Source organism: Culex quinquefasciatus, chromosome 2 (assembly GCF_015732765.1).
Source record: "Culex quinquefasciatus strain JHB chromosome 2, VPISU_Cqui_1.0_pri_paternal, whole genome shotgun sequence".
Classification (NCBI taxonomy): Eukaryota; Metazoa; Arthropoda; class Insecta; order Diptera; family Culicidae; genus Culex; species Culex quinquefasciatus.
In genome coordinates, this window is record NC_051862.1 from 88350697 (window position 1) to 88378330 (window position 27634).

The following is a 27634-nucleotide window of genomic DNA, read 5'->3' on the forward strand; positions in this document are numbered from 1 at the left end:
GCCGCAGCAGCTTATCAGTTATTAGTTTATCGGGCTGTGCGAATCCATCGATCGAACCAGTCGAGTTCGGATATTCGCCTGGAGCGGATTCAGTCAGTTGTGGCAGGAGTTTAGCGTCGAGCAGTTGTTCAAAAATGGGATCTCAGTACAGGATGTTCGCGCTGGTCGCGGCGGTTCTTGCGCTGTCCGGAAGTGTCGTTCTCGGTGGTAGTGTATTCGAAGGAAGTCAACAGGAAGTGGACGTCAAGGTGAGGGACTCCGTCAATCAATCGCTGAAGACAGCGGAAATCGTTATCTTGTCGAAATGTGACCGAGTTGTAATTTGGACTTGGCTTCTTCTTGCAGACGTTCCTGGCGGAAATTTGCGACAGCGGGTCGCCGTTGATGTCCGTGACGGTCAAGTCGTTCAGTGTGGATCACATCGATCGTACCTTGGCGCACATCTGCAAGGAAGGCGTCCACGGGAGTTTGCTGCTGTGGGTAACGGCGGAGAACTTTGCCAACGCGCCCGAGCTGGACACCGCGGTGAAGTACGTTGGCAGGGCAGCTGCGGCGGAAGAGTTTGCCGGATATTGTGCGTACGATGTCGTCAGTGGGAATTGCACAAACGAGCAAGGAGTTGCGGTGAGTCATGCGTGGTGGGAATTTCGGGTTGAGTAGTGTTTTTTTTTCTTATCAAATTTCCATGGTTGTGTATAATCACAATTTGGTTCAACATTACACATGCAATTTAACATTGCGACACAAATAATGATTATTTTATTTAAAGCTTTATCGATATCTGTTCCTCCGATAAAATCCAAAATATAGATAACAGTGCTGAAATACTGCAATGCAACAAAATTGAAAAACCTTCTTTGCTTACAATTGTTCAAGGTTTATCATTTTAATTTATTTTTGTAAATAACGAAATAAATGTCTAAATTCGTGAAGCCAGAAAAAAAACTTTTTTGCAAACAAAAAAACTATTGTTTTTTTATGAAGGCTTGTATTCAATAGAACGAGTTGTGGCGCTATAACCACGGCAAATAGTGTCCAGGGTATTCGTGGAAACATAATGTCCCATTAGGGTGTAATATCAAAATCGATTTTCCAGCACAGCACTTTTTCAGTTCCTTTCGGGGTCCTAAACAACTCCCCAAAGTTTGGGACCGATTGGTTTAGTCCTCACTTTGCGCAAAGCGATTCAATTTTCCATATAAATTTGCATGGAACATTTTTTTTTTTTGCATTTTGATATTTACCAAATCCACGTTTCATGCTGTGTCAAAACTGGACTCATATTCGGATGCTCTGGAATGTGCTCAACAACTTTGCCGAAGAGAGTTTGGTGCTAACTTGCTCTTGAAAGAAGATATAGCTTCCTCAAAACTCGTCTAAAACGTGATTTTCGAGCAAAAAACACGTTTTAGACGAGTTTTGAACATGCTGTATCTTTTTTTAGGGCACTAAACCAATCGGTCCCAAACTTTGGGGAGTTGTTTAGGACCCCAAAAGCAACTAAAAAAGTGCTGTGCTCAATAAATTTGGACAATTTTATTTTTTTTCCATACAACCATATTACACCCTAATGTCCCATCCCAGAGGGTCCCGGAGTACCAAACCTTCTTAGCATGGTGCTCCCTACGAATACTACCAAAATCTCGGAGCGTATGGTGGTGTGCCCCACGCTTCTTCTTCCCCTGTCGATTCAGAATTGTGTTGTTGTTCGAACACTTAGTGCTCAAACTCAACCCAATTACGAGTCATCTCTGCGATACGGCTTTACGCAGTAGGCCTGGCCGCTTTAACGCTTGTGATGTTTCAACGCATTCCGGTGCAATGGAGCACTACAAATGTTAATAAATGACAAGAAGAGTGCTAGGCGTCATCTAACCTAAGGCACTCTCCAGGATCCCTTCGAAAGATTGGCAGCGCTAGGGTCTGATTAGATTAGATTAGATTAGGATCAAAGGCTTGTATTCAATATTTTAGCAAAAATCGAAGACAGCCTAAGCAAAAAAAATAGACTCTGAAATATAATGAAAGTACATAACAAATAATAGTTAATCTGGCCTCTACAAATTTAGTTTTTTTTTTTTTAAAAACGAAAAAAAAATTAACAAAAATTATATTTTAAAAGCATTGGCAATACCTAGTTATTTTCGAAAACCAAGTTTTGCATGAAACTTCGAGTCTTGACAGGTAAACTTGTGCAACTTTCATACTAAGCAAAAACAATTATGTTGTGCTTTGGTTTGCATTACTTTGAATGCAAAAAAGACAAGTGTTCCTTGTAATTCCGCATTTTTTTTATTTTTAGGCCCTTTTGAAACAGTAGCCTCGATTTTAAAATTTGCAAAATATTTTTTTTCCAAAGAGATCAGAAAATTTTACAATTTTTTCATTGTTTAATATCAAATTATCCAACCCGTTATTAGTTGGACAATTGAAAGACCTAAAACATCCAAATGAGCATAAAACATCGCAGATCTGGTACCCCTATCAGAAGTTATGAGCTAAATGCTCAGTGATATTTTATTAGTTGTCAGATTGTTTAAAAAAGAAATTAAAAATTGATTTTCTGGTTAAAACAATTCTGTACATACAATCTAATATTGTTTTGAATGAGAAAAAAGCGGGGGACATTGATAGGATTTTCATTTATTTTTGGAATATTTTCCAACTGTTAAGGGTTTTCTCAAGACAATTATTCTTTAAACATGTACTAGGGTAGAGGACCCAGTTTTCGCCCTGCTCCAGTTTTCGCCCACCTACTGGATTTAATCTGTATTTAGCAAACTCATACCGTTTTTTGGTTGAATTTATAATGCAGGTTTACATATTCATTCATTTCTAGTACTAATTGAAACTTTCCTAATGAATATCTTTTGTTTATTATGTTTTATAAGCTTTTCAAAAAGCCTTACTGCAGCCGCCATATTTTTGTCAATTTAGACTACAGCGGGTAATAATGTTAATGAGGAAAACAACTCATTTTGTCCGAAAATAATGCAAATGAATAATTAATTAGTTCACTGTATGTCTGAATTTCATGAAAATCTAGTGATTTACCTGTTTTAAACGTTTACCAAAGGTTATTTCAATAAAATAAAGAGGGCGATTTCTGGGGTCATGAAAAAACATGAGATCCAATTTTCGCCCAGGGCGAAATCTAGTATTGTGTTTTCAGATTTTATCTAGAACCAGTTTTCGTTTACCATAAAAACGAATCTGATCGCAGTGAAATGTGCTTGAAAATATATTTGGAACATTCTAGATTATTTTTAAAGGTTAAATAATCATTTTAATTACTTTCATTCATAAGGGGTTTTGGTTCAAATGTTGTAAAAGTTTACTGGTACATAGGAGAACAAATTAAGCAGAGGATGGAGAAGTAGTTACACATGTGCTTTAATATTTTTATTAAGAGGTACTCGATGTTTTATATTGAGTCAATTCGAGAGCAAATGACCCATAAGGTTAAAGCTCCCCTAACAAAATCCACAACAACATGGAGCTAATTGTAACTGTGTGCCCTTATCTTGGGTGAACAGGGACACATGAGTTCTATCACAAATTTTGATTCAGTCATATTTTTTAATGAGAGTGAGAACATGTTTTGGTTTTAGTTGTAATAGACAGAGAATCTCAAAATAAGTAGGATAATATCTGAAAAAAAACTCCTAGGATTTTTTGAACCTCAATTTATAATATGTACGTCAAAATATGTGCACATCAATGAAATTTAGCTTCGGGAACATGTTGTGTATCAATAAGTGACCATATTTGCTTAGCTTTGTGTCATAATTTCATTTGATTTATTGATTTTTGTCGTGGGCGAAAACTGGTTCCAAGGGTGGGCGAAAATTGGATTTAGGGGGGCGAAAATAGGCTCTTCAGAGCACTTTATTAAAACGCAAAATTTTATAAAAAATGAACATGTAATTGTAAAAACCTTGTGGAAACTTAAAATCAAATAGTTTATGAACGTTCTACAACAAATAGAACCAAAAACCATAAATTGTCATCAAATTCTCATCAAATTTCCTAGATTGCCACTATAAAGTGGGCGATTTCTGGGTCCTCTACCCTATTAGGGTGGGCCACACAAAAGAAAAAAAAAACGATTTTTCAATAGTGTTTAAAAAAATAGTTGCATTGAAAGTTCTTATTTTAAATACCGGGGTGACTTTGATAGTCAAATTTTTGAAAAATCAGGTTAAAGGTGTTCAAATTTTATTTTTACGGCAAATGTACCATCGCTAAGGTGGCTGATATAGTTTTAACACAAAAAAATCAAGTTTATATTTAGTTAACCAAGTTTATAATCTTTTTAACAAAATGCTTATAAATTTTAAGTAAAATTGCTAAAAAGTCAGAATTTTGCCTGAAATTTGTTAAAAAATAGTTTTGGTTATACAATTATCAATTAAGGGTGCACAGCAACCAAGGAAGTGGTTGTCTTATTATTCCGAAATTGTCAAACTTACGGACCCAATCCTGTAAGAATCTGATAGTAAAAATAGTAAAACTTTGTTGTAAATAACTACGAAGACAGTAATTTAGGGGATGAATAAATAATTATATCGATAGTTCCCGTAGTATTGAAGATACTAAAATGTCTGTAACAGAAATCTGGGTTCAAAAGCTATGGTTGATGTGTACCGTTAATATTGCATTTTAAACTGAATTCGAAGCACAAGTCAAAAGTTTTCACATTTTGTATAAAATTAGTTTTACTGAAAATGCCTTCAAATTTGGAAATTTTATTTAATTATGTTTCTAAAACATACAATTTTTATGATTTACTAACTTCGTTGACCTTCTCCTAGTGAAAAATTGTGCGAAGAATCCGAAAATGCATTCCGTTTTTTCCGATTTAAAATCATGTTCATTGAGAAAATCATGACACTTTGAGAATATGAAAATAATGGTATTCATCAACATTTTCTTAATTATAGTAAACTAATTTTTATACTTTTCAAAATTTAATGAAAACTTCTTCTAGGAGTACCTTGAACCTTTCTCTGCCCGGTCAGTATGATTCCATACAATTCCGTATGTTTTTTATTTGTACTCTTCATTTTGCGAAAAAATCTCAAACCCTGGCTGTCAAAGTCACCCCGTTTTACGGTAACGTTTTTAATTAAAATCAAAAAACAGTATTTTTGAAAACCTTTCATTTATAATAAATAACTTTATATCTTTGGTTAAGGTGTAACGTGCCATCATCAAATATGGCGAATTAAACATGGTTGTTGAACTGTCCTGTTTTACCTTCAAAATGATGGGTTTTTTGTTCCCCCTTTAAACAAATTTAAGACTCGATAAATGTGCAAAAAAAAAACACTTAAACTTCATGTTTCGGAAGATTGCCATGGATTTTGAACAGTTTAACACTTGTAGCCCCAACGGGATCAAAAAAGTTGGAAATGCCTTTTTTATTATAACTTAGAGCAATTCTCTACGAAATCGGTCTTTTTTCTTCAATTTTAATTTTTGTATTTTTTAATCCGGCTGAAACTTTTTTGGTGCCTTCGGTATGCCCAAAGAAGCCATTTTGCATCATTAGTTTGTCCATATAATTTTCCATACAAATTCGGCAGCTGTCCATACAAAAATGATGTATGAAAATTCAAAAATCTGTATCTTTTGAAGGAATTTTTGATCGATTTGGTGTCTTCGGCAAAGTTGTAGGTATGGATACGGACTACACTGGAAAAAATAATACACGGTAAAAAAATTTGGTGATTTTTTATTTAACTTTATCACTAAAACTTAATTTACAAAAAACACTATTTTTAATTTTTTTATTTTTGATATGTTTTAGAAGACATAAAATGCCAACTTTTCAGAAATTTCCAGGTTGTGCAAAAATCACTGACCGAGTTATGAATTTTTAATCAATACTGATTTTTCAAAAATCGAAATTTTGGTCGTAAAATTTTCAACTTCATTTTCGATGTAAAATCAAATTTGCAATCAAAAGTACTTTACTAAAATTTTGATAAAGTGCACCGTTTTCAAGTTATAGCCATATTTAAGTGACTTTTTGAAAATAGTCGCAGTTTTTCAAATTAGTGCACATGTTTGCCCAGTTTTGAAAAAATATTTTTGAAAAGCTGAGAAAATTCTCTATATTTTGCTTATTCGGACTATGTTGATACGACCTTTAGTTGCTGAGATATTGCAATGCAAAGGTTTAAAAACAGGAAAATTGATGTTTTCTAAGTTTCACCCAAACAACCCATCATTTTCTATCGTCAATATCTCAGCAACTAATGGTCCGATTTTCAATGTTAATATATGAAACAATTGTGAAATTTTCCGATCTTTTCGAAAAAATATTTTTGAATTTTCAAATCAAGACAAACATTTTAAAAGGGCGTAATATTGAATGTTTGGCCTTTGTGAAATGTTAGTCTTGATTTGAAAATTCCAAAATATTTTTTCGAAGAGATCGGAAAATTTCACAAATGTTTCATATATTAACATTGAAAATCGGACCATTAGTTGCTGAGATATTGACGATAGAAAATGGTGGGTTGTTTGGGTGAAACTTAGAAAACATCAATTTTCCTGTTTTTAAACCTTTGCATTGCAATATCTCAGCAACTAAAGGTCGTATCAACAAAGTCCAAATAAGCAAAATATAGAGAATTTTCTCAGCTTTTCAAAAATATTTTTCAAAACTGGGCAAACATGTGCACTAATTTAAAAATGAAAACTGCGACTATTTTCAAAAAGTCACTTAAATATGGCTATAACTTGAAAACGGTGCACTTTATCAAAATTTCAGTAAAGTACTTTTTGATTGCAAATTTGATTTTACATCGAAAATGAAGTTGAAAATTTTACGACCAAAATTTCGATTTTTGAAAAATCAGTATTGATTAAAAAATTCATAACTCGGTCAGTGATTTTTTGCACAACCTGGAAATTTCTGAAAAGTTGGCATTTTATGCCTTCTAAAACATATCAAAAAATAAAAAAAATTAAAAATAGTGTTTTTTTGTAAATCAAGTTTTAGTGATAAAAAGTTAAATAAAAAAATCACGACTGGCGTGCAAGTGAAATCGGGTAGTGTTTGTTTTACGGGGCGTGATTATTTTTGCCAAATTTCAGTTGTTTTTTGAGACGAGATTACCTTAAAAGTGGTTCAAAGTTTAATTATGTTGTGTTTTTTGCCCAGCGCGATGTAGATTCAGAGATACTTGATCTCTTTTTCGAGTTATTTATGCGAAAAGTTTTGCAAATATCGAAGTAGTTTTTGCTCAGGCATCTTGTTTTCCGGGCGCGTTGAAAAAAAGATCAGTTTTGCATCATTTGTGCTCGTGTCAGTTGCAACTTGCATGCAAGTTGCGAATATTCATAATCACCATTTCCCGCAGGGATTGTCAGATGCTTCAAAGATTTGACACTGCAGACGCTTGAATTGCTTTAGTGGTGTTGGTGGTGATCCGTGGTGAAGAATCAGCTGTTGACAGTTTAGAAATAGAGTTATCTAAGACCGCTCTCACGCACACTTCCACACCATTTGTTTTGCTGACGGGTACAAAATTTAACCTCAATCTTTTTCGTGTACGTATACGCAATACATGCGCACGTAGATAACTCTATTGCGGAATTAGATTGGACAGAAATTCCAATTGGAATAAAAAGTTCCGTTATCAGAAAACTGTACATACTCTGGAGTATTAGTAGTGAGTTTGTATGTAATGAGTAATTGTCCTTTGATAGCGTGAATGCTATTGTGTAAAGAATTTAAAGTCCATTCAGGGAATTTGAAACTGTAGTTTTGAAGTGCAAATTGTGAATTGTGAAAGCCTGAGGTGTTCCTTTTTAAACGGCTGAAGAGTACAGAAGAAACTAAAATTGGCCCTAGATGTGTTGCTTCGATCTAAGGGCGGATATATGTTATTGTTTATCGACAAGGCTACATGGCATAATGTCTGGATGGCGTCAAAATTAAGTCCCTGTTAAAGAAATGAGTGTTGTGCAGGGTCTGAAACATCAAATTGGTGAGTTCGTTCCATGTCTGTCTTCTTTTTATTGTTATTCCCGTTTCTTCTCTGTGAACTCACTGCTGCTCACTTTCAATAATTCAAAGACTTCTGATTAGTTGTTTTATGGTTCATTCATCGTCCGTTTCTGTAACAAGAGGAGAGGTTAAATTTTTAACCTAACTCAAATTAAACATCAATTACCCCAGCTGCTGTTATCCGACTCGTCCTTCTCGTAAATCTTTTGAAGCTCCATATTGAATCTTTCCTTATCGTGGGACAGCTCACACCAGGTTCTGTAGTTGTGACTATTGTATCGCGCAATGTTCTGCTTAATCATATCCCACATAGTAAAAGATGGGCGGCATGAGCGTAGGCGAGTTGCTCTGAATCGCGAGGCTACTCTTAGTGGGTGGTGGTAAGGTCGACGCTGCACGTGTCCCAACCAGCGCATCTGATACACCCTGATCTTTTTAGTAATTCTTTTTTTCTTTAGTAGTGAGTTCACAGATAGGAATAGGTGTTGAGTATCCCTGCAAAGTTTAGCCATTGACTGAACAATCTGTCTCTCGTAACCTCTAATCGAGTTTCTGCTGTATTTTGTTAACACCGCAATCTGGGTGCCATACAGCATAGAAGGGGCGACAACCGCCTCGTATATTACACGTGCAACCTCCCAACTAGGTTTGTACTTCCTAAGGAATCCCAAAATCATTTTGGACACCCGCACAGCTGTGCGGCAGCGCGTCCTTATGGTCATCGGTCGGTCCAGCTTTGGTGTTAGGTAAACCCCAAGGTACTTAATGGTACTTAAATTCAGAGACCATTAAGTACCTTGGGGTTTACCTAACACCAAAGCTGGACCGACCGATGACCATAAGGACGCGCTGCCGCACAGCTGTGCGGGTGTCCAAAATGATTTTGGGATTCCTTAGGAAGTACAAACCTAGTTGGGAGGTTGCACGTGTAATATACGAGGCGGTTGTCGCCCCTTCTATGCTGTATGGCACCCAGATTGCGGTGTTAACAAAATACAGCAGAAACTCGATTAGAGGTTACGAGAGACAGATTGTTCAGTCAATGGCTAAACTTTACGTCCGCCCTAATATGGTCACTTCCGGCACAGCGTCTCCAGTAGGCTGTCGTATCAATACTTTACACTTGTTTTCATTAAGGTTCAGTCCAACACAGTCAAGGTACTCGACCAACTTCTCCAGCAGAATCTCCAGATCAGGTAGCGTTTTAGATACTAGCATCAGATCGTCAGCGAAGGCAAGCAACATGGGGAAGCTGAGGAATCTCTCTTGATTGAGCCTTAACTGCGGTACTTCATCCTCCACGGACTCGAGGACGGCTTCCATTATGAGGTTGAAGATGTATGGGGAAAGGGGGCACCCCTGTTTTATACCGCGCTTCCGCACAACGGCCCTTGACAGCTGCCCCTGCCATAGTACCTGCTGTTCCTCATTCTGGAAGCACTCCAACACCCGATTAATAACTCTCACGGGGACGCCTTTGCCTACAATGAGGGAAGATGATGTGAAAGATGAATCAAACTAGTTTGGGGGTAAAAGAGGCGGAGAGAGGGTTTATTTATCGAATCTTAACTACATACCCTTGAGTATAGCAGGCAGGGAAGTCAGTGAGACCCGGTCAAACGCCTTTTTAAGGTCGAGAGACATCAGCAGCAGCGGATCTCCTTGGTTCCACGTCTCTTGCATAACCCTTTGCAGTACATGTAAATGGTCAATCGTAGATCGCTCTGGGAGGAAGGCGGACTGGTGTACTCCAAGTGGACCAACGTAGCTTTGCAGCTTCTTGAGTAGCCAAATGGCGTATATTTTGTACGCGGTGCTGCTGAGACAAATCCGGCGGTAGTCATCAACACTGGTAGGCGAGGATATCTTCGGGATGGGCACTACAACAGTCTTCTTCCAGTCAGCGGGATGCTCGTTTTCTCTCCATATCTGGCATAGTAACTGGTGCAGGTCTTCGAGGGTTTGTTGGTCGGCGTATTTATAAAACTCGGAATGGATGCCATCAAGGCCGGGAGACTTGCCATTCTTTGCACTAAGCACGATGCTCTCAATCTCGTTGAGAGTAGGTGGATCCGGTAGCGGCTCGTTTGAGTCCTCGCTTAGGAGTGGTGGGATCATGCAGGGCTCATTTGTTTCTTCTACCCATTGATTGATGTGGATCTTTGGTGCTCGGCGTCGGTTCGTTTTTCTCACTTTGTACCTTTTCAAAAACTGGTAAGTCTTGTTGATCCTTTCTCCGGCGGGTACTCGTGAGAGATTCTCAAAGAATTCGATTATCTGCCTCTCTTCGTAGTCTCGTACTCTCCTCCTAAGTTCTTCTTTGGCTTCTTCTAATTTGAATGCCCACTTAGGGTGCGCTGATCTACCTGCACGAAACGAGTAACGTTTAACCTCTCCTAGCGCTACCCGACAGTCCCGATCTGGTGGTATGGAGCTTTTACACTTTAGAACGGCAGTAGCGCTTCTGCGAATTTTGTCGCACATCTTTATCCAAGAGTGTTCAATAGGTGAGTCAGGTGGGGAAGGGGCATGGTTTTTTATCAGCTGTTCATGAAACATTTTCTTGATGTTCTCATTTTTCAACGTTGTGACTTCGAGGCGGGTTTTTTTAGCTGGTTGAGGCGAGGAAAGCGGAGCAGAAATTGAAGGTGTTTTACGATCTAGAATATCACAGGAGAGGATTTTGTGGTCCGTCGCCACTTCCGGCACCAAGCACTGCAGTCTTGTCAAAAACAATTGGCTTCTTAGGGAGGTTAAAACATGGTCCACTTGGCTGCTAGTCTTCCCGTTTGTCCACGTCGTTTTGAAAGCAGGATTAGCGTTAACTTGAGTATTCCGCACACACAGATCGTGGAGGTTGATAAAAAGTCTCATCTGCTGGCCATTTTCATTAAATGTGTTGTGTCCGGCGTATTTCCCAATGAGTAGCTTTTCGTTGTCGACCAAACCTGTGCTACTTAAATGGCTGTTAAAGTCGCCCGCAATCAGCAAACGTCGTACATCAGGAAGTTCGCTCATTAATGCCCCCAATTTGGCAAAAAATTTGTCGTTCCGTTGGTTTGGTCCATGCACATTCATCAGAAACAGCTCTTTTTTTGTGCCTGATTCCTGTTAGGTAGAACAAAGTTATGTTAAGGTTAGTCATCAAAATCCAGTTTTCTTTCCTTTTTACTCTCTGTCCTTACCGTAAACCCAACTTTGTGCATCTGGACATACGGCGATCGAGTGGATATTGCAGATAGAGTTATGGATGTCCCCTTCCTCACTAGCACGGCTAGTCCCCGACGACGATTTGTTGCAGTTTTGCCCAGGTGCCAATCGTAGTTCTTCGTTGCAGTTCTTTCACACTCTAAATTAACTTCCTGTACGGCTGCTATGTGGATACGGCGCGACGACAGGTAGCTATCCAGGGAATCCCGCTTAGCAGAAAGGCGGCACCCATTCAGATTGAGGGTCGCGAATCGTAGGCCTCTACTCCGGTCAATTTGTATTTCCTCTGCAATGGTACTCTGAGTCGCACTAAATCCGCCACGTACAACTGCGCGAGCGAGATCGTAGGGATCTGGAGGAGGGCAAGTGTGTGTCGGGTCAGTTTTGGGCAGTACAGTGGAAGAGGCAGCCGTATTCCCCGTCACGCTTATAGCAGCAAGATGTCCTTCTTCGGCGGGATCGTACCGTAAGGAGTCACCGTTAGGATAGCGCACGTAAATTCTCAACCGTAGAAGGGCCGCCAGCGAAACGAAGGTCACAGCATCTCCTTCGATACTTCCAAGTCGGATTCGGAAAGTGAAATTCTTCCGCTCGGTGGTACCGACACCGCATTCCGCCAAGAACGGGGGGCCACGTGTATCCGCATCCTCCGCCACCAGCCATCGGAACACGTTCAGCTCAGTCTCAGTCGGGATCGCTCCGGTAAGCTGAATGATGATTGATTGGAGTAGGGACGGTCCTGCTGGTCCGCAGATTGGAATGGCTTGGATGGGTTTAACTAGGTTTCGTGGCCGGACGCAGATGATACTGTCGTAATGATTTGGGGTGCCATTACCACCGCGGTAAAATACCCGGAGTACGGGTGGTTCGGTGGGCGATCCGAGGGGCGAAAAAGTGACCCTGCCGGTGCCCTGATACACTTGTATTTTCACCTTGTAGCGGTTCGAGATTGCGGATAGGCATTCTGCTCCACCCCAGTAGCCCGGAGTCTCCAGGTTGGTCAAGTAGGTTTCCACCTTCTCAGCGGCAGGCGCGTCACCGGAAACAAGTTCAACAGCGTAACGCGAGAGATGCTCTTCATAAAAAACGAAGTTTTCGCGGATCTCGTCAACCGCGTCCTGCCGAAGGTTACCGCAGTAGATGTTAAACAACGGATTAGCGGGAGTCATCCCGTTCAGCTGGTGCACTAGGGCTCCAAACAAACAGTTCCCATCTGGTGGTATACAAAGCAACCAGTGGAGGTTGCCGTCAGCGTCGTGATCTTGATCCACCTGAAGCTAAATTGGACAGGATAGTGTAAATTCGGTCAGAAATTAGGAACGCGTACATACCGTCATAATCTGCGAGTTAAATTGTAATTTTCGTAAATTTTGCAATATTTTTCTCCGCGCGGCCCTAATTCGTCGTACTTTTTCTTATAATCACGTGACAACTTCCAAGTTTTTGGTTATGTAAGTGAAAGGACCTGATGCCATTGATTTCGGACGTATGAATCATACTAATACACGCGAAAATTTCCTATTAGAATTGTGAAGGAACATTCAAGTAGGGATGTCGTAGTCGTTGTGAGTGTGTATTTGTTGGAATGAATATGTCAGAATGAATAGGATAGGGTTTCCTGTGCAGGTGATTCGATAACAGCCGATCATGGGAGTTTAGACGTCGCGCGTCCAAGTAGCCATCGCCATATTGTGTGCCGTCGCGGGTGTATGGTACCGATCATCTTAACCATCGTAATGGACTTATTTCCGGTGAGAAAATTCCAATCGTTATCCTTATTTCTATTTCAAATACAATCAAGTTTTTGCTGCTTGATGTACGTCGCGATCTCGTTCGTATACTTTTCTCGGTCGTCCTGATCGGTCGTTAGTTTGAGTATTTGCGTGTTTATCGGTGTAAGAGAAGGACCATCCGGTAATGTTTGTTGAGATAAGTCGTTTGAGGTTTCAAGACACTCCTCCCTGTGATTATACAAATTCCCACCTAATGTTTAAAGTATGGCCTGATAAATCATTCATATACGTAAATCATTTAGCATCAACTCGTGTTACCAGTGTTACGCGGAGTTTAATATCTTTCTAAATAATTAAACATAACATTGGTTTTATCTTTCCACAGCCGGCTGCCTAAGATATATACCATTTATATAACTCCATATCAAATAAACGGGAATTGTCTCAACAGCAGCATCCGATTGCTTGCCTTGAGAATAATATATAAACTAATAAAACTATACGATTATTTGGGTCACATCATCATCTTCTATGATGAATCCTGACCATTACCCTTCCCTACTAACAAAATCCCAAGTAGAAGTAGTTTTCCGGCACACGCGGGGGTGTGGATATCGTATAGAACCCACCCTTGGTAGCAGCCTGTGCTAACTAACATTCCCGTCCCGTTCCCTCGAGATCTACAAACTGACATGGCGGGCGCCGTTGGTGGCCAACGACTGTGTCCTATTCGCACCAGCTCTAGTTTTGATGATCGTGATGTTTTATCTTTTCGGCGCATTCATGCATGCTGTTGATAAGGGAAACACCACTAGATCGTTGAAGCGTATGATTGGTTGTGCTGATAGCATATAACGGTCCTGTTCAGCAACGGAGAAGGACAACCATGGGTGGTCTCTCATGCTCATGCTCATGCTCAAAAAGTTAAATAAAAAAAATCACCAAATTTTTTTTACCGTGTATTATTGTTTTTCCAGTGTAGTCCGTATCCATACCTACAACTTTGCCGAAGACACCAAATCGATCAAAAAATTCCTTCAAAAGATACAGATTTTTGAATTTTCATACATCATTTTTGTATGGACAGCTGCCGAATTTGTATGGAAAATTATATGGACAAACTAATGATGCAAAATGGCTTCTTTGGGCATACCGAAGGCACCAAAAAAGTTTCAGTCAGATTAAAAAATACAAAAAAAAATCGAATGACCGAAATCCTAGAGAACTGCTCTTAAGGTAGACGCCTCTGTTTTGGATCTACCTTGTTGGAGGTGATTCTTGACATTCTTCCGGATCGAATGCAACAAGAATCATCCTAATCGGTTGAGTTTTTGCCGAGATACAGCCGGTTGAAGTTGCATTTCCAACTTTTTTGACCCCCTTGGTGCTTCGTGTAAGTTTTGACCCCGTTGGTGCTACAAGTGTTAATGAAGAAAAATCGAAGTACAGTCATCCCACATATTCGGAACGGTTTCCAGATCGGCCAATGTTCAAAAAATCATAGCAAATCGATAATTGAACTTAATGATTCGTTTTTACCTTCATTTGAAAGCTTTTCTTGCGATCTTTCGAATGCTGTATCGAACATCTGCAAATTTTAACTTTTATATGATGTTTTTGAAGAATTACTTTGACCCTTGAAATCCACAAATTCGGAACACTTTTTTCTTACGAATGTAAACAAACTTTGGATCTCTCCAGGAGTACATATTTGTAACAAAATAATGACTTCACACACTGAAACCAATGAAACTCAAGCTTAGTGATGTTTTAACCATGGTCTGATAACTTTTTTTTGTGAAAATAACAGTTAAATTCAGGTGTTCCACAATTGTGGGAGGCACAATAACATCCCACAATCATGGAACAGGCAATTTGGAGACAGTGTTTCGCCGCTCTGGACAAAATAGTCTTGAAATGAGGTTTTTCGTTCAAAAAGTACTACTTTTACTAGTGAAATAGTAAGAGAATGTCCAAATGAAGGTCCTAAAAATAGTAGGGTCGACAGAAAAGCTGCATTTGGCATGTTATTGACAAATTATCACAAAAGTGTTCCGAATTTGTGGGTGTTCCGAATATGTGGGATGACTGTATCTTATTGTTACCCATGGCTGAAAAGAGAGGGGAACAATGAGACAGCTCTGGATTCTGGGTGTATTCTAAAATTTGGTCAAATCTAATGAAAGGACATTGTAGCCCAATTCATGCTCTACGAAATGACGAAAGAAATTTGGAGAAAATAGGCAGCCTATGAGCGAAAGTGTAATTTTTAATCATAAATTTCATTAAAAAATGGTTCCTCAAATCATTAATTTATGTTCATTCCTTACAGCCAACCTCCACGGTCATCCTGGGCGAAAAATACCCCGAACGGTACGAGCTGCGCGACATGATGTACAAAAAGTGGACCAACACCACCCGGCTGGGTTCTCCCATTCTCGCGTACGCAACCCTCAAGAATCGGGACGCCACCTACAAGTACATCGATCAGGACATTTCCTACCTGGAGGATACCCGCATCGAGTACCAACTTCCGGCCACCGTCATGACTGGCCTTCCGTTGGCCGTTTTCCGGGGCAAAACGCTGGCCTACAAATCCATTTCCGGTGAAACGTACTACGGCAGGTCTTTTAAGGTAAGTTTGCCCATAACTTTTGGCAGGGTTGCCAGATCTTCATTGTGATAAACAAAGATGTTATTTTAAAATGTTTGTTTTTACGTGAAGATTAATTTTCAAACTAACAAAATTGCTTCGCAAAAAACTAATTGGTCAATTTCGCCGGAGGATGTTTGCGCGGCGCGTTCGTCACTTCTTATCATAATCACCGGCTGTCACAAATGTAGCACGCGAGTGCTAATTCTATTGTGGGTGGTGAAATATCTCGGGTGGAGCTGACTCGTCGTTTGATCAAAACCGGTGCAATCGACAGGTCAATAAAAAAAGTACCCAAGTGTGACAAGATTGATAGCACCTTGCTCGAGGCTTTGGGGGTGCCATCAATTAGCACGTGGCACGATCGCTGGTGACGATTTTGGGTCAACAATTGGGTTTTTGGAATTGCCAAGATACGACGTGTTTCTAACCAACAAGAGCTTGTTGACATCGTTCCTGGTCGGATTTCTTTCAACGAGGACAACAACAACAACAGCTGACGTGGGAATTTCGTCACAAGCGGGGGTTCAAAGTTCCCGAATCAACTGAGGGAATTAGCACATTTCGGAAAGGTGTTACTTGTCCGCTCAATTTTGCGATCAAATAAATACAGAATAGGTTTGGGATAGTCTAGACATAACAAGATTGAAATTATTCTTAATATCTTAATTTTAATTTGATTGAGTGAATCAAAAGGAGCTTATAGATTGAATACCCATCAGGCGAAATAATGATGAAATATGTTATTGACTTTAATAATTTGCCGCAAAAAGCTTGCTGGTGAAACAAATTCAAAAGCATTCCAGATGACTCTAAGAACTTACTAAGCATTAGGATCAGGAACCCCTTCAAAACTCAGATGATACTTTATCGGAGATGTAGTCGATTGGGCGGTCTCTACCACTCAAGTATCGGACTAACATTCACTTTCACTTTCCGGGACCCTACCTTTGGTCGTAGCCGGCGCCGGTAATGACTTTTTCACTTTAAAGCAATAACATGACATGACATAACATACCATAATTGAATATAGTACTTTTAGAATAAGAAAAGCTAGAATTTGTCGATAGAAATAATTTGTTTTGTTTCATATCAAGCTTAACGTTTCAAAAGAGCTAAAACACTTATTTTGCACATTTAAAAGTGTTAAGCCTGATTCCAAATTTATTTTTATTTCAAAAAACTTAAAATGTCACAATAGTTTATTAGTTTTAATATCAAAAACAAATTTATAATTTCCTAGAGCCAGTTTAAAAATGATTCATGCCTTCGGAGACAATGAAAACACTCTTTTTCCTTATGTTTTAAATTTTAGAATGCTGTATTCAAGCAACCCGCAATCCGATCCACTAAGTCTAAAAAGGAAAATTTTCGAAGCTTTTCGCAAAAACAAAAACTATATAAAAAACGTATTTTGGAAATTTTAATGATATTTTTTTATCATTTTTTTTTTTCAAGATACAGATTTTCTAATTGTATGACCAGTACGTAAATTGTATGGAGGGAGACTTGTATTAAAATTATTAAAAAATTAAAATTAATGGTGCAGTAACTAATAAAACTTGTGTGAAATTTTCTGAACTTTTTGACATATTTTTTTCAGATTTAAAACACGACTTTCATTTTAAAAGGGATTAAATCCAAGCTTGAATCATATTATTTGGCGCTACAAAAATATCAGTCGTGATTTAAAACATCGGAACATATTTCTTTAAAAAAAAATTGAGATAATAATACACAAGTTTAACTTTTTAACATAAAAACCCTGGTCAATTGTTTCCAAGATATCATCGATTGCTGATTGAGTGTTTTGGTAGAAATTAGAACACGCAGGGTGACGACTCAAATCCCTTTTTCAATTTCTCGATTTTTTTCTGACTTTTCCAGAAACTCAAATAATTAGGCATTTCTCGTTTCGTTTCGTTTTACGGAGCAAGGTGGGGGACGCGGCCTCAAGTCAGTCCAAGTCCGGTTTCTTGTGGAAAAAAGGGTAGTGGCCGAACTAGTATTGCATACCAAATGAACACCACCGGAAGATATAGGGATCGGGAGGGGGGAGGTGAAAGAAAATTAGTGTTGATGTGAGTAGTAAGAACTTGGATGATTTGAGCAGTTACGGTAATCTAAGTTTAACACTGAATAAAGACAATCTGAAATTGTGATTCAAAGTAAGAAGGCCCGGAATAAATTAAATTATTAGTTAATTAAATAAGAAAATGTAACTAATCGGAGATCTATACAAAGGACACCTATGATGTATTTCAAATTTAAAGGAAATTTAAAAAAAAAAACTGGAAACCGAAAGATGAAAACTAACTTGTCTATGGAATATAAATCTTGATGCTTTTTTTCTGGGCCCCGTCCTGTCGCGTATGTCAGTAGTCTTATCGTACATTACAACTAGAAGCAGATGTGCAAATGAAATAGTACACTTCGACCAGTTTAACCATTGATTAAAGTCCAATCTATTATTTACGGAAAACAAACATTTATGAACAACCTAAACTAAACTTTCTGAAAGAAACTTGAATCTCAAACTCCCAAATGCCAAACATTCCTTTACCTTGTTTTTAACCCAATAAACATAAATGAACAGTTCATACTTTACAAGTTGAACACTCGTTGTTAAGACGACTATTTCCGTAGTAACAGTTCAATAGGGCGAATCTGCATTTGTAAACAAGCAGTCTATCCCCTCTTACTTGACGTGAACTGTCACTTGAGCGAAAGGGATAGACTGTCTGTCCACAAATGCAGACGCGCTCCATTGAACTGTTATTACGGATTTCGTGCCTTCCATTTCATTAGGGCACAGAAGCTCTGCAAACAAGAGTGTATCCCTATCATACATTATGTAAACTGTCATTTGAGTGAGAGAGATGCATCCCTGTTCACAAAAACCATGTGTCCCTTTGAAATGTTAGGCTCCATTTGATCGTCAAAACTCCAGTAGATCCTCGATTCGCAACAATGGTCGATACAACCATAATCCGAAAACCGTTAGTTCAACAGATTAACGAATTTTGTCCGATATCATTTCATTACTGATTGATCGAGGCTCTATGGATTTTTGACTATTCCGAATGGTTAGCATACCACATAAATTGAAATCAGAGATTCTGAAAGCATTACTTAACTCACTTACACACAGATGGAGTCTGGAACTATTAAACAACCTAAAGTTACAAAAAATACTAACTATTCTGAGTGCCTTGCAACAAAACTAATTTATCAAAATACCAAATCCTAACCTAACACCCACTTTGAAAAAAACGAAAAAAATCACAGTGCCTAGAAGAGACCTCTCTTACTGTTTTGTGTAAGCGTTGCTGTGCTTTATGAATTTCTACCTAAGCTAACGACGTATCAAAAAGATTAAAACCTGTTCAAAGCAGATTTTACAAACAAGAATATTGAGATGCAAATAAAAAAAAATCAATATCTTGCAATTTTACATAGTACAATAGTTGTGATTTCTATCAACACAAGTATATAAATATAAAATAAATGTGTGATATATATCAACATCGGAAACCATCTTTGCAAATAGCCCTGAAACGACGGCAACGTGTGGCTCCATCTCCAGGGAACTCAAATAATTAGGCATTTCTTATCTAAAAAAATATTTGAAATTAAAAAATCTTTATAAAAAAAAAACAATATTAACCATTGAAAAAATATCTAAATGAATTATAACAATTTTAGTAAAATAAAAACCTTTATTAATTTTGTTGAGTGATTAGTGCGCTGGAAGTAGGGACGCGAAGTCGTGATTATGCAGGTTAATTTTTTTGTGTGCTTTTGTGTCGCTGTTCGTATGGGGTGAGTGATTGTGGTAATCGAATAATAGCATGACTTACTGAATTATTTGTGTCTTGAGCGTAATTTTCGTTGAGTAATTGGTGTTTTTTATGATTTTTTTTGGTGATCTTAATTAATTGTTTTGTGATTTTCAAAGCCCTTCCTATATCATCGTTGATCGGAAGGCACAGCGTCGGGTAAATTGTGTATAATTTTTTGAATAAGGTTTTATTTTTTATGGTGAAAAAGCCATCTCTATATAATGATCGAAAGACGCACTGACATTTTGGATTAATTAATAGTGGAGTGAAATAATTGTGTGTGAGTGACTTTGTGTATTAACCAAAAAGACCTTCCCATAGCATCGTTGCTCGGAAGGCTCGCCGACGGGTCTGTCATGAAAGTCCTCCCCATAGCATCGTGGCTCGGGAGGCATCGAAAAGCCAATACCTTATCCTACTAACCCAAAAAATAATAATAATCACGTGATGCTTGAAGGAGATGCTGTGGATTCAACGGTCTCAAGCGGTATCAACAAGTATATAGCGAAAAACTGTGTGCTTGATGAGTCTGCAACTTCAACTATCGGACTAACATTCCTCCCTTTCGTTGAACTGCAGGCTTCTTGGGAGGGCGCCGGTATTGACTAATAAAGTAGGGATCTTCAGAGGTTAAACAGTGAACGGATGGTTGGCTCCCACTGATCATTTTTGATTCATTGTTTAACTTCAGCTGATCTGTCAATAACGGAGTAGCAGCTCATTGGCAGTCAACCATGCTCATGCTCAACCTTTATTAATTTTGTTCAGTTGGTTAAACATTATTTTACAAAGTTCCATTTTTTCCAAGGAATATTGTAAATTTTTATACTGGATTTTTAATCAATGTAGATTTAAATAGTTGTCAGTATTAAACGGTTTTTCAATTAAAAATTCAGTTTGGATAGTTACCATGTTTTACCACTTATTTTATGCGAAATTCTTTAAACATATTTGCAATGGCTTAAATTTAAATCACCTGATTTTTTTTTTGAAATTTCAATATTTTTTTATGTTTTCAAAAGGAAAATAACGAACAACGATTGAATTTCATTCGATATTTAACTTTTCCAATAACTAAATTCAAGCTATATCTAAAGTAATTTACCCATACTCACAGAAAGTTCAAGGGAAACAATTGTAAAAATATATATATATATATATTGGAAATTACTAAATTAATTTAGTGTGGATCAATCGGACCGCGCACTGTACTCACAATCCAGAGGTCGCCGGTTCGAATCCCGCGGAGGGCGCTCTAAAATTCTTTGTGTAAATATGGGTATTCGGCACCGTCGCTTCGTGCCATACTATCATACACTTAGGAGCCCAGGGCGGCGAAGTCCTTGTAGATTAAAAGGAAGAATAATTTTCTGAATAATTGGCTGAATTGGCTAATTTGGGGTCGCTGTTTTTAGATTTGATATCAAAGCTCTTAAAATAGACACTATTTGAATTGATAAACTTAACAAAAGTAGCCCCAACCTTGAAATACATACAATTACCAACCCCACTTCACTTCATTGATAACACATAATCAGGTAGAAAAAGGAACGACGTCACGCGTCAAGTATTTCGCATCGCCCGATGATCCAGTTTGCGCCATGTGAGTGTCACACACAAATCATGGAAGAGTTTTTTTTATCGGTTTCGTTTTCTTCATACTTTTACTGCAGTCATTATTTGCGGATCGAAATGCTGGTTATAGATAAGATAACAGCAACAAAAAAGAAGTCAAACGACGTCAACCCCTTCCACTGACCTACTCGGAACCGTTTTGTGAAATTTCTTGTCGTGATTGATGGGTAACGAAGATAAAATTGGGTGGAAAAATACAAGGGAGTCGGAAGCAAAACAATTGATGTCACGTTATTAAAGTGACAGTGAAGTGCTGTCACTTTTTATACCACTTTTACTCTTTTTTACATTTTGGTCAATAACGACGCCTACCTTGTCAGAGAGTAGAATGTTAGTAACGCTTACCGTTTCTCCTTTTCGCAACCCATCTGCAGACCATCAACGCTGTCCGCTACATGAGCCCCCACACGGTCATCAACGTAACGGTCGTGGGCAGCGAGGATCGCGCCTACCGGGAGTTCCGCGGCAAGCTGGTCACCGTGTACACCGACGAGGAGGGTTACAGCTGGGCCAAGTCGCTAGCGTCCATCGAGGGAGCGGTAAGATTCCATCAAAATCATGAAATTTGTAAGAGATTTTTAACGTCTGTCATCACTTCCAGTCGATCGAAACGTCACTGACGGAGACCCACCCGGAGTACGGCGTGGTCACCAGCCTGTACGACGAATCTCAGCTGCTCCCGGGCGTTCCGACCCTGTCGCCCAACAAACCCCACACGGACCACAAGTACAACGACCAGCTGGTGACGAAAACCGAAAATCTGCACATCCACATCAACGACCGCGAGCTGAACCAGGTCTACCCGGAGTTCCGTAATGTGGCCATCGGTGCCGCCATCTTGTTCTTTTCCGTCGTCGGAATCGCCCTGCTGGACATTGTCCGTCGGATCATCAGTATGCGTCGGGCGAAAAAGTTGAAAACCGGAAAGTACAGTCGGGTCAACGGAATGTAGGAAGGGAGACGTCAAAAGGGACTTTCTTTTGGGTTCTACCGAGAGTAAACATGCGGTTAGGATACTCTGGCGCCAGGTGGCGCATGTGTGACCAAAATTAGAATTTAATTACAAACGAATATTATTGCCATTTGCTCATCCCACAAAGAAAAACTTACTTCATTAGGTTTAGCTTGTAATAAATATTTGCACATTCAAGGTTATTTAACGCCATCCCTTCGACAATAACTGACTCGTTGTTTTATTCTACCGAAAGAAACCCAGTCGTTTGACAGTTTTTAACTGAAAAGGGTAATTTTTAGCAATGCGCTCACAAACACTACAAATCCTCTCAGAGCATCCACCGATATCTTCAACCCCATACAAAATTTGCGTAATTTATGCGTGTCGAACCGACGTCAACTAAAAATGGATCGATGTTGAGCAAACTAGTATAAATTAGGCCAAAAAGTTAAAAATATTATCAATAAATTGGAACTTGACCTCTTTTTATCAGAACGAAGTAAAAAAAACTGTCGAACCACCGGGGTTCTACCTTTATCCCAAAAACATCCCAACTTAACCCTGCTTGCTCAACGGCTGAAACACGCCCTCCTTAACCCACGAAAGCCCCGACGAGGGTGGCGTCGTGCCGACCTCATTCACCCGGCCCTGCTTCATCGATTCCAGCACCGGCCCATGCACAGCCCCGTCAAACTGCTCGAACACAATGTAGTTCCGGTCCTGAACCGGTGCCGGATCGTACACCTTGGCCTGACTCAACCGCACGCACTCCTCGACCCGCTGCAAAAAGTCCGCCCGGCTCTGCTGGAAGAGTTCGTGGGCCACGTTGTTGGCCGTCAGTTCCGCCACCGCCATGTACTCCTCAAAGTGGGCGAACACGTACTGGATGAACTTGAGCACCTGCCACAGGTGGTTTTCGCCCGATTTCCACTTGGCGAACGCCTCGGACAGTTCGAGCGTGCCGTTGTACGGGCACACCAGCGGGTGGAAGGTTTCGCTCTGGAAGACGACGGTCTGGCGGTGTGGTAAAAAAAAAATATCGGTTGTTCAGAGAAGTCGAAACAATACCGTATTTCATTTGTAAATTCATTGTTTTGCCCATAGTTGTTTAGTTATTCAGAGTAGTTAAGTTCGCAATTCCTATTTGTAATATTCAGTATAAGAACGGGCCTTGGCCTATTTTATGCACCAGGTTCGCGACGAACACGCACTGTCCTTACACCTACATCTCACCCTTGCTCTGAGTCAGTACGAGCAACACGCTAGAACACGCTTTGAGTGTAGAAAACCTAGATGTTCGGGTATCAAAAGATCGGAAATTGTATGCCCTTTCCGATGACATAGGATGACTTGTCAAACGTGGACCGGTTCGGATGCCGACGGATTTTTTTTTACGTGATTACGGGTTGGTACGAAATTTCAACGAAAAATCAATTTTATCGACCACCAAAACGGTGTAATATCGTTTCCAAAATGTTCATTTAGCAATTTTATGGTAATAGACTGGGTGATGAATAGAGAGAATGCGTAACGTGATTTTCGAATGATCCCACTTTGTTTACATCTACAAAATAGGAGGCTGTTCAAGCACAAGCATGACTTTTTTTCTTACTGGCAAATGAGCTTTATAATCAGTTTTATAATCAGTAGTAGGTATGTGTTTTACTTTGTCTAGTTTGAGACATTTTTTGATGGAAAATGGTCGCGTTTCGACCGGTTAGAAGAGATTTTTCTTTTTTAATGGTGACGAGGCACTGCGCGAGAGTTTCATTCTGCGATGTCGCAGATAATTCGTGCTTGCCATTTCATTATGGCACATAACTTTTTTAACCAAGAGTGTGTCCCTTTCACACCTTAGGGCTTTTGTTAATTTGATTTGGTTAACCGCGGTGGATTTTCTTGAAATAATTCGAACTGTCAAAAATCCACCAAAGCATCTACCACATTGATCGCACAAAAATCTGTGGTAGAAAAGTATCCACCGGTAGATGCTTTGGTGCATTTTTGACAGTTCGAATTATTTCAAGAAAATCCACCGCGGTTAACCAAATCAAATTAGCAAAAGCCCTCTTATGTAAACTGTCATTTGAGTGAAAGGGATACACTATTGTTTACAAAAGTTATGTGCCCTTTTGAAATGTTAGGCTCCAAATTCCCTGGCTGATTCCTGGAGCTCTTCCTGGTCCAGCGAAAAAAAATATTGCTAATTCTAGCGAAGCTGATCAATTAAACATAGAAGATTTTCACTAAACCAGGTTTTCAAACGGAATCAAACAATAAAAAATAAAAGCTTTTGGATGGATACAACCGCATCGACTGCATGAACATCTTCCATTCATAATTTTAAAAAATACGATCTCGCCTTCAACTTTCTTAAAATTTCTCACGGCGTGTTTTCTGGGCAACCTTAAGGAGAAAAAATAGTCATCGCTATTTTCAAATGTGTCTTATATGAAATTTACTCAGCTTTCCAATGCTTCTAAGAGCGAAATGTTTCATCGGGAAATTTCTGAGATATCTCTATTTTAAGTTTTTTGGTTTTAAATTTCTATATTATTTATTAGAAACTTTATACTAACAGTTCAGAAAACTTATCAAATGATGTGTTTTATTTGTCATTTACTCATCAAAATGTGCAAAATAAGACAAGAAACAACTTTGTGGAAGGTTGCAAACCGCTAAACATTTTGAAAATGAAGTTTTAACCGATTTTTTGAATATGTGGGATTATTCAGAAATTAAAACTCGAAATTGAACTGCAAACTACTGTTGCAAGCTTTAGGAGAAATACTTTTCATTTGTATAAAATGATTGTTTTAGTTTTTCATATAAGACACATTTGAAAGCAGCGATGACTATTCCTGAAAAGTTTGTTCTAGAAATCACGCCGTGATTCTTGACATCTACTCCATGTCCTCAAAAGCCACTCATTTATTATTGCTGCAAAAAAACATAATGATCGATAACAATACTCCCGAGAATACTTCCTACTTTTAGCGAACAATAAATTGGCTCCACTTTGACAGTTCAAAATTGAGGCCGTTTTGCAAACCACTATTCAGCGCCCAGGTAGTATATTGACACTTACACAGAAAAAAAAGTTTAATTTCAGAAGGTTGAAACTTTGGTTGGTTGAATAATATCTATTTTTATGATTAAATTTAATAAAAAATGTATAAAAATTTGAAACTAATGAATATTCACCAATTCTTGATGTAAAATTACACATTTTTTACACAAAATCTGTCACCACTTCCTGATGAATATTACCCCCATTTTTTCTGTGTAGTTGAAATTACAGTTTGCTAAATTAGGTTTAGATAAGTTTTGTATAGAATTTTCAAAGTCATATAACTCTTTTACTAAGTAATTAGTAAATTTTATATTCATTGCATTACTTGTTTTTGTTGGATTTTTTTTATTTTTTAAGTATATGTTATAGAAATCATGTTTTCATGAGCATTTTGATGCAAAATGTTCGGCATGAGTTTCTGAACAGATTATACACAGCAAAAAAAGTTGAATTTTGGAATGTTCAAATTTTGGTATGTTCAATATTACCTCTTTTTAAAGTAATATTAATTTAAAAATGTGTAAAAATGTGATCCTGACGAATATTCACCAGAAACTGATCAAAACTCATCATTGTTTTATGCAAGATTACACATTTTTGCCACAAAATCTGTCACCATTTCCTGATGAATATTACCATCATTTCTTTTTCTGTGTAGTACAGTCCAGACTCGATTATCGGAAGGCCTTGGCAAAATTTCACTTCAGATAATCAAAGCTTTGAAAAATCGAATCACCGTTCACGTTGTCGTATCTTTGAATGTAGATCTTATGTATGACCCCTAAACTACTTTAAAATGATTTAGAATTTTTGAATCCAAGATGGCGGTGATGAAATGTTGAAAAAAATTGACTAAAATGGGGTCGCCGAATTCGAATTTGATGTTAAAAATTAGAAAATTAAAAAATACGAAAAAATAAATTTGATTATCCGAAGGAACTTCGGATAATCGAGGATTCGGATAATCGGTCTGGACTGTGGTTGGTCACTTTTTCGTTTGACACTTTTTTAGTTTGGTTGGTCAAAGTCAAACTGACAAACTGTCACTTTTTATACGGCGCTCACGCACACTATCAAAACAAACGTTTGGTAGTGTGTGTGAACTCCGTGTAAATGGGGTGTCAAACTAAAAAGTGACCCCGTACGTTTGACAAGAGTTGGTGTCAAACCATCGGGGTTTGAGTGTACAAACTATATATTATATAAAGAATAAACAGTAAAAGACAAATAATAACTGTATGTTGAAGAATAAATTAGAAACGCGATGGAGTAGATGAAAAAATAAACAAAAGTTATTGAATAGAGATAATGTAACAAAATAGCTTAAATGATATAAATGACAGCTTATAGGACAGATGCAAAAATATTCAATTAAATAAATAAATGAAGAAGTTAATCAACAAAGAATAGGAAAATGATAAATGAGATTTGACATCGATGCCACATTGAAGGAAATTATTTGTTTAGGAAAACACACATTTTTTAAATCAGTATTAATTGGAAAAATAGAGTGAAAAATCAAAATAAAATGATGGAAACAGAAGCCGTATTAGAAGAGCAGTAAAACAAAAAAAAACAGAGGATATATGGTAACTGAAAGTGGAAAGGAGATATTCAGCGATGTTTCTGATACTTCTGGTACTTCCACAACAGTTGACTCCAAATGCTGCGAATCAAAACAATACCATCTACAATCACAAATTACTTGATTTTTTGTGGTTCATACCAAGTTGGGGTATCATCCACCCTAGGTCAGCTAGAAACCTGAGGCGAAAGGATCTAAGTGCAAAATATGTTAGATGCCCGGTCATGGCCCCTCTTAAAAAAATGAAGAGTTATAAGTTTGAGATCCAACATACATTAAAAATTTTAATATTTCCAGTACACTCAAACCCCGATGGTTTGACACCAACTGTTGTCAAACGAATCTATGACATTTCCCCGAAACCCATATTACCGAAGGGACATTTCCCCGAATGCCACTTCCCCGAAAAGACACTTCCCCTAATAGTCATTTCCCCGAATTCCATTTACCCGAATTTCCCATTTCCCCTAATCGTTCACATCCCCGAAAGTCATTTTCCCGAATAGGCCACAATCCCGAATGCCACTTACCCGATTAGTCATATCCCTGAATAGTCATTTCCCTGAATGCCATTTCCCCGAACGCGGTCAAGCGGAAATGCCCGGTGCCCAGGAGCGCGCGCGCATATTATAAGAAAATAAATGATAACAATTTTTATCACATCAAACCACATACAATATTTCTGGAAAGGTTCGTATTGGCCTTGAATGATCAACTTTCTTTTTGAATTCACTCAGAACAGACGTAGCATTTTAGGGGGGAAAGAGTGTTGAAAGGATTGGTACTATTCATTCATATACAATGAATATTGTTACAGACTTTTTGTTATATATTCTCAAACCAAATACTTTTTACTTATAGACATGATAATAATAATGCAATAGAAGTTTTGTTATTTTTTATGATTCAGAAAACATAACGTGCG

General features: G+C 38.3%; 2 protein-coding genes across 2 annotated transcripts in view; one reads left to right on the forward strand and one right to left on the reverse strand.

Moving 5' to 3' along the window:
* LOC6048282 lies at positions 1–22278 on the forward strand. The gene is made up of 5 exons (XM_038254355.1): positions 1–248; positions 346–624; positions 15299–15601; positions 21471–21635; positions 21698–22278. Exons 1-5 carry the CDS (start codon positions 135–137, stop codon positions 22046–22048), a joined length of 1212 nt encoding a protein of 403 aa, XP_038110283.1. The 5' UTR covers positions 1–134; the 3' UTR covers positions 22049–22278.
* LOC6048278 (protein crossbronx homolog) overlaps positions 22105–27634 on the reverse strand; it is a 7472-nt gene continuing 1942 nt past the window's right edge. Inside the window, exon 4 of the mRNA XM_001865185.2 lies at positions 22105–23065. Coding sequence (XP_001865220.2) covers positions 22607–23065 — 459 coding nt within the window. The 3' untranslated portion in view covers positions 22105–22606. The remainder of the gene's footprint in view (positions 23066–27634) is intronic.

Coding starts and splice junctions, on each gene's coding strand:
- LOC6048282 (XM_038254355.1), top strand. CDS start 135: ATGGGATCTCAGTACAGGATGTTCGCGCTGGTCGCGGCGGTTCTTGCG. Junction 15,602..21,470: donor ACTACGGCAGGTCTTTTAAG/GTAAGTTTGCCC, acceptor ACCCATCTGCAG/ACCATCAACGCTGTCCGCTA. Junction 21,636..21,697: donor TAGCGTCCATCGAGGGAGCG/GTAAGATTCCAT, acceptor CATCACTTCCAG/TCGATCGAAACGTCACTGAC.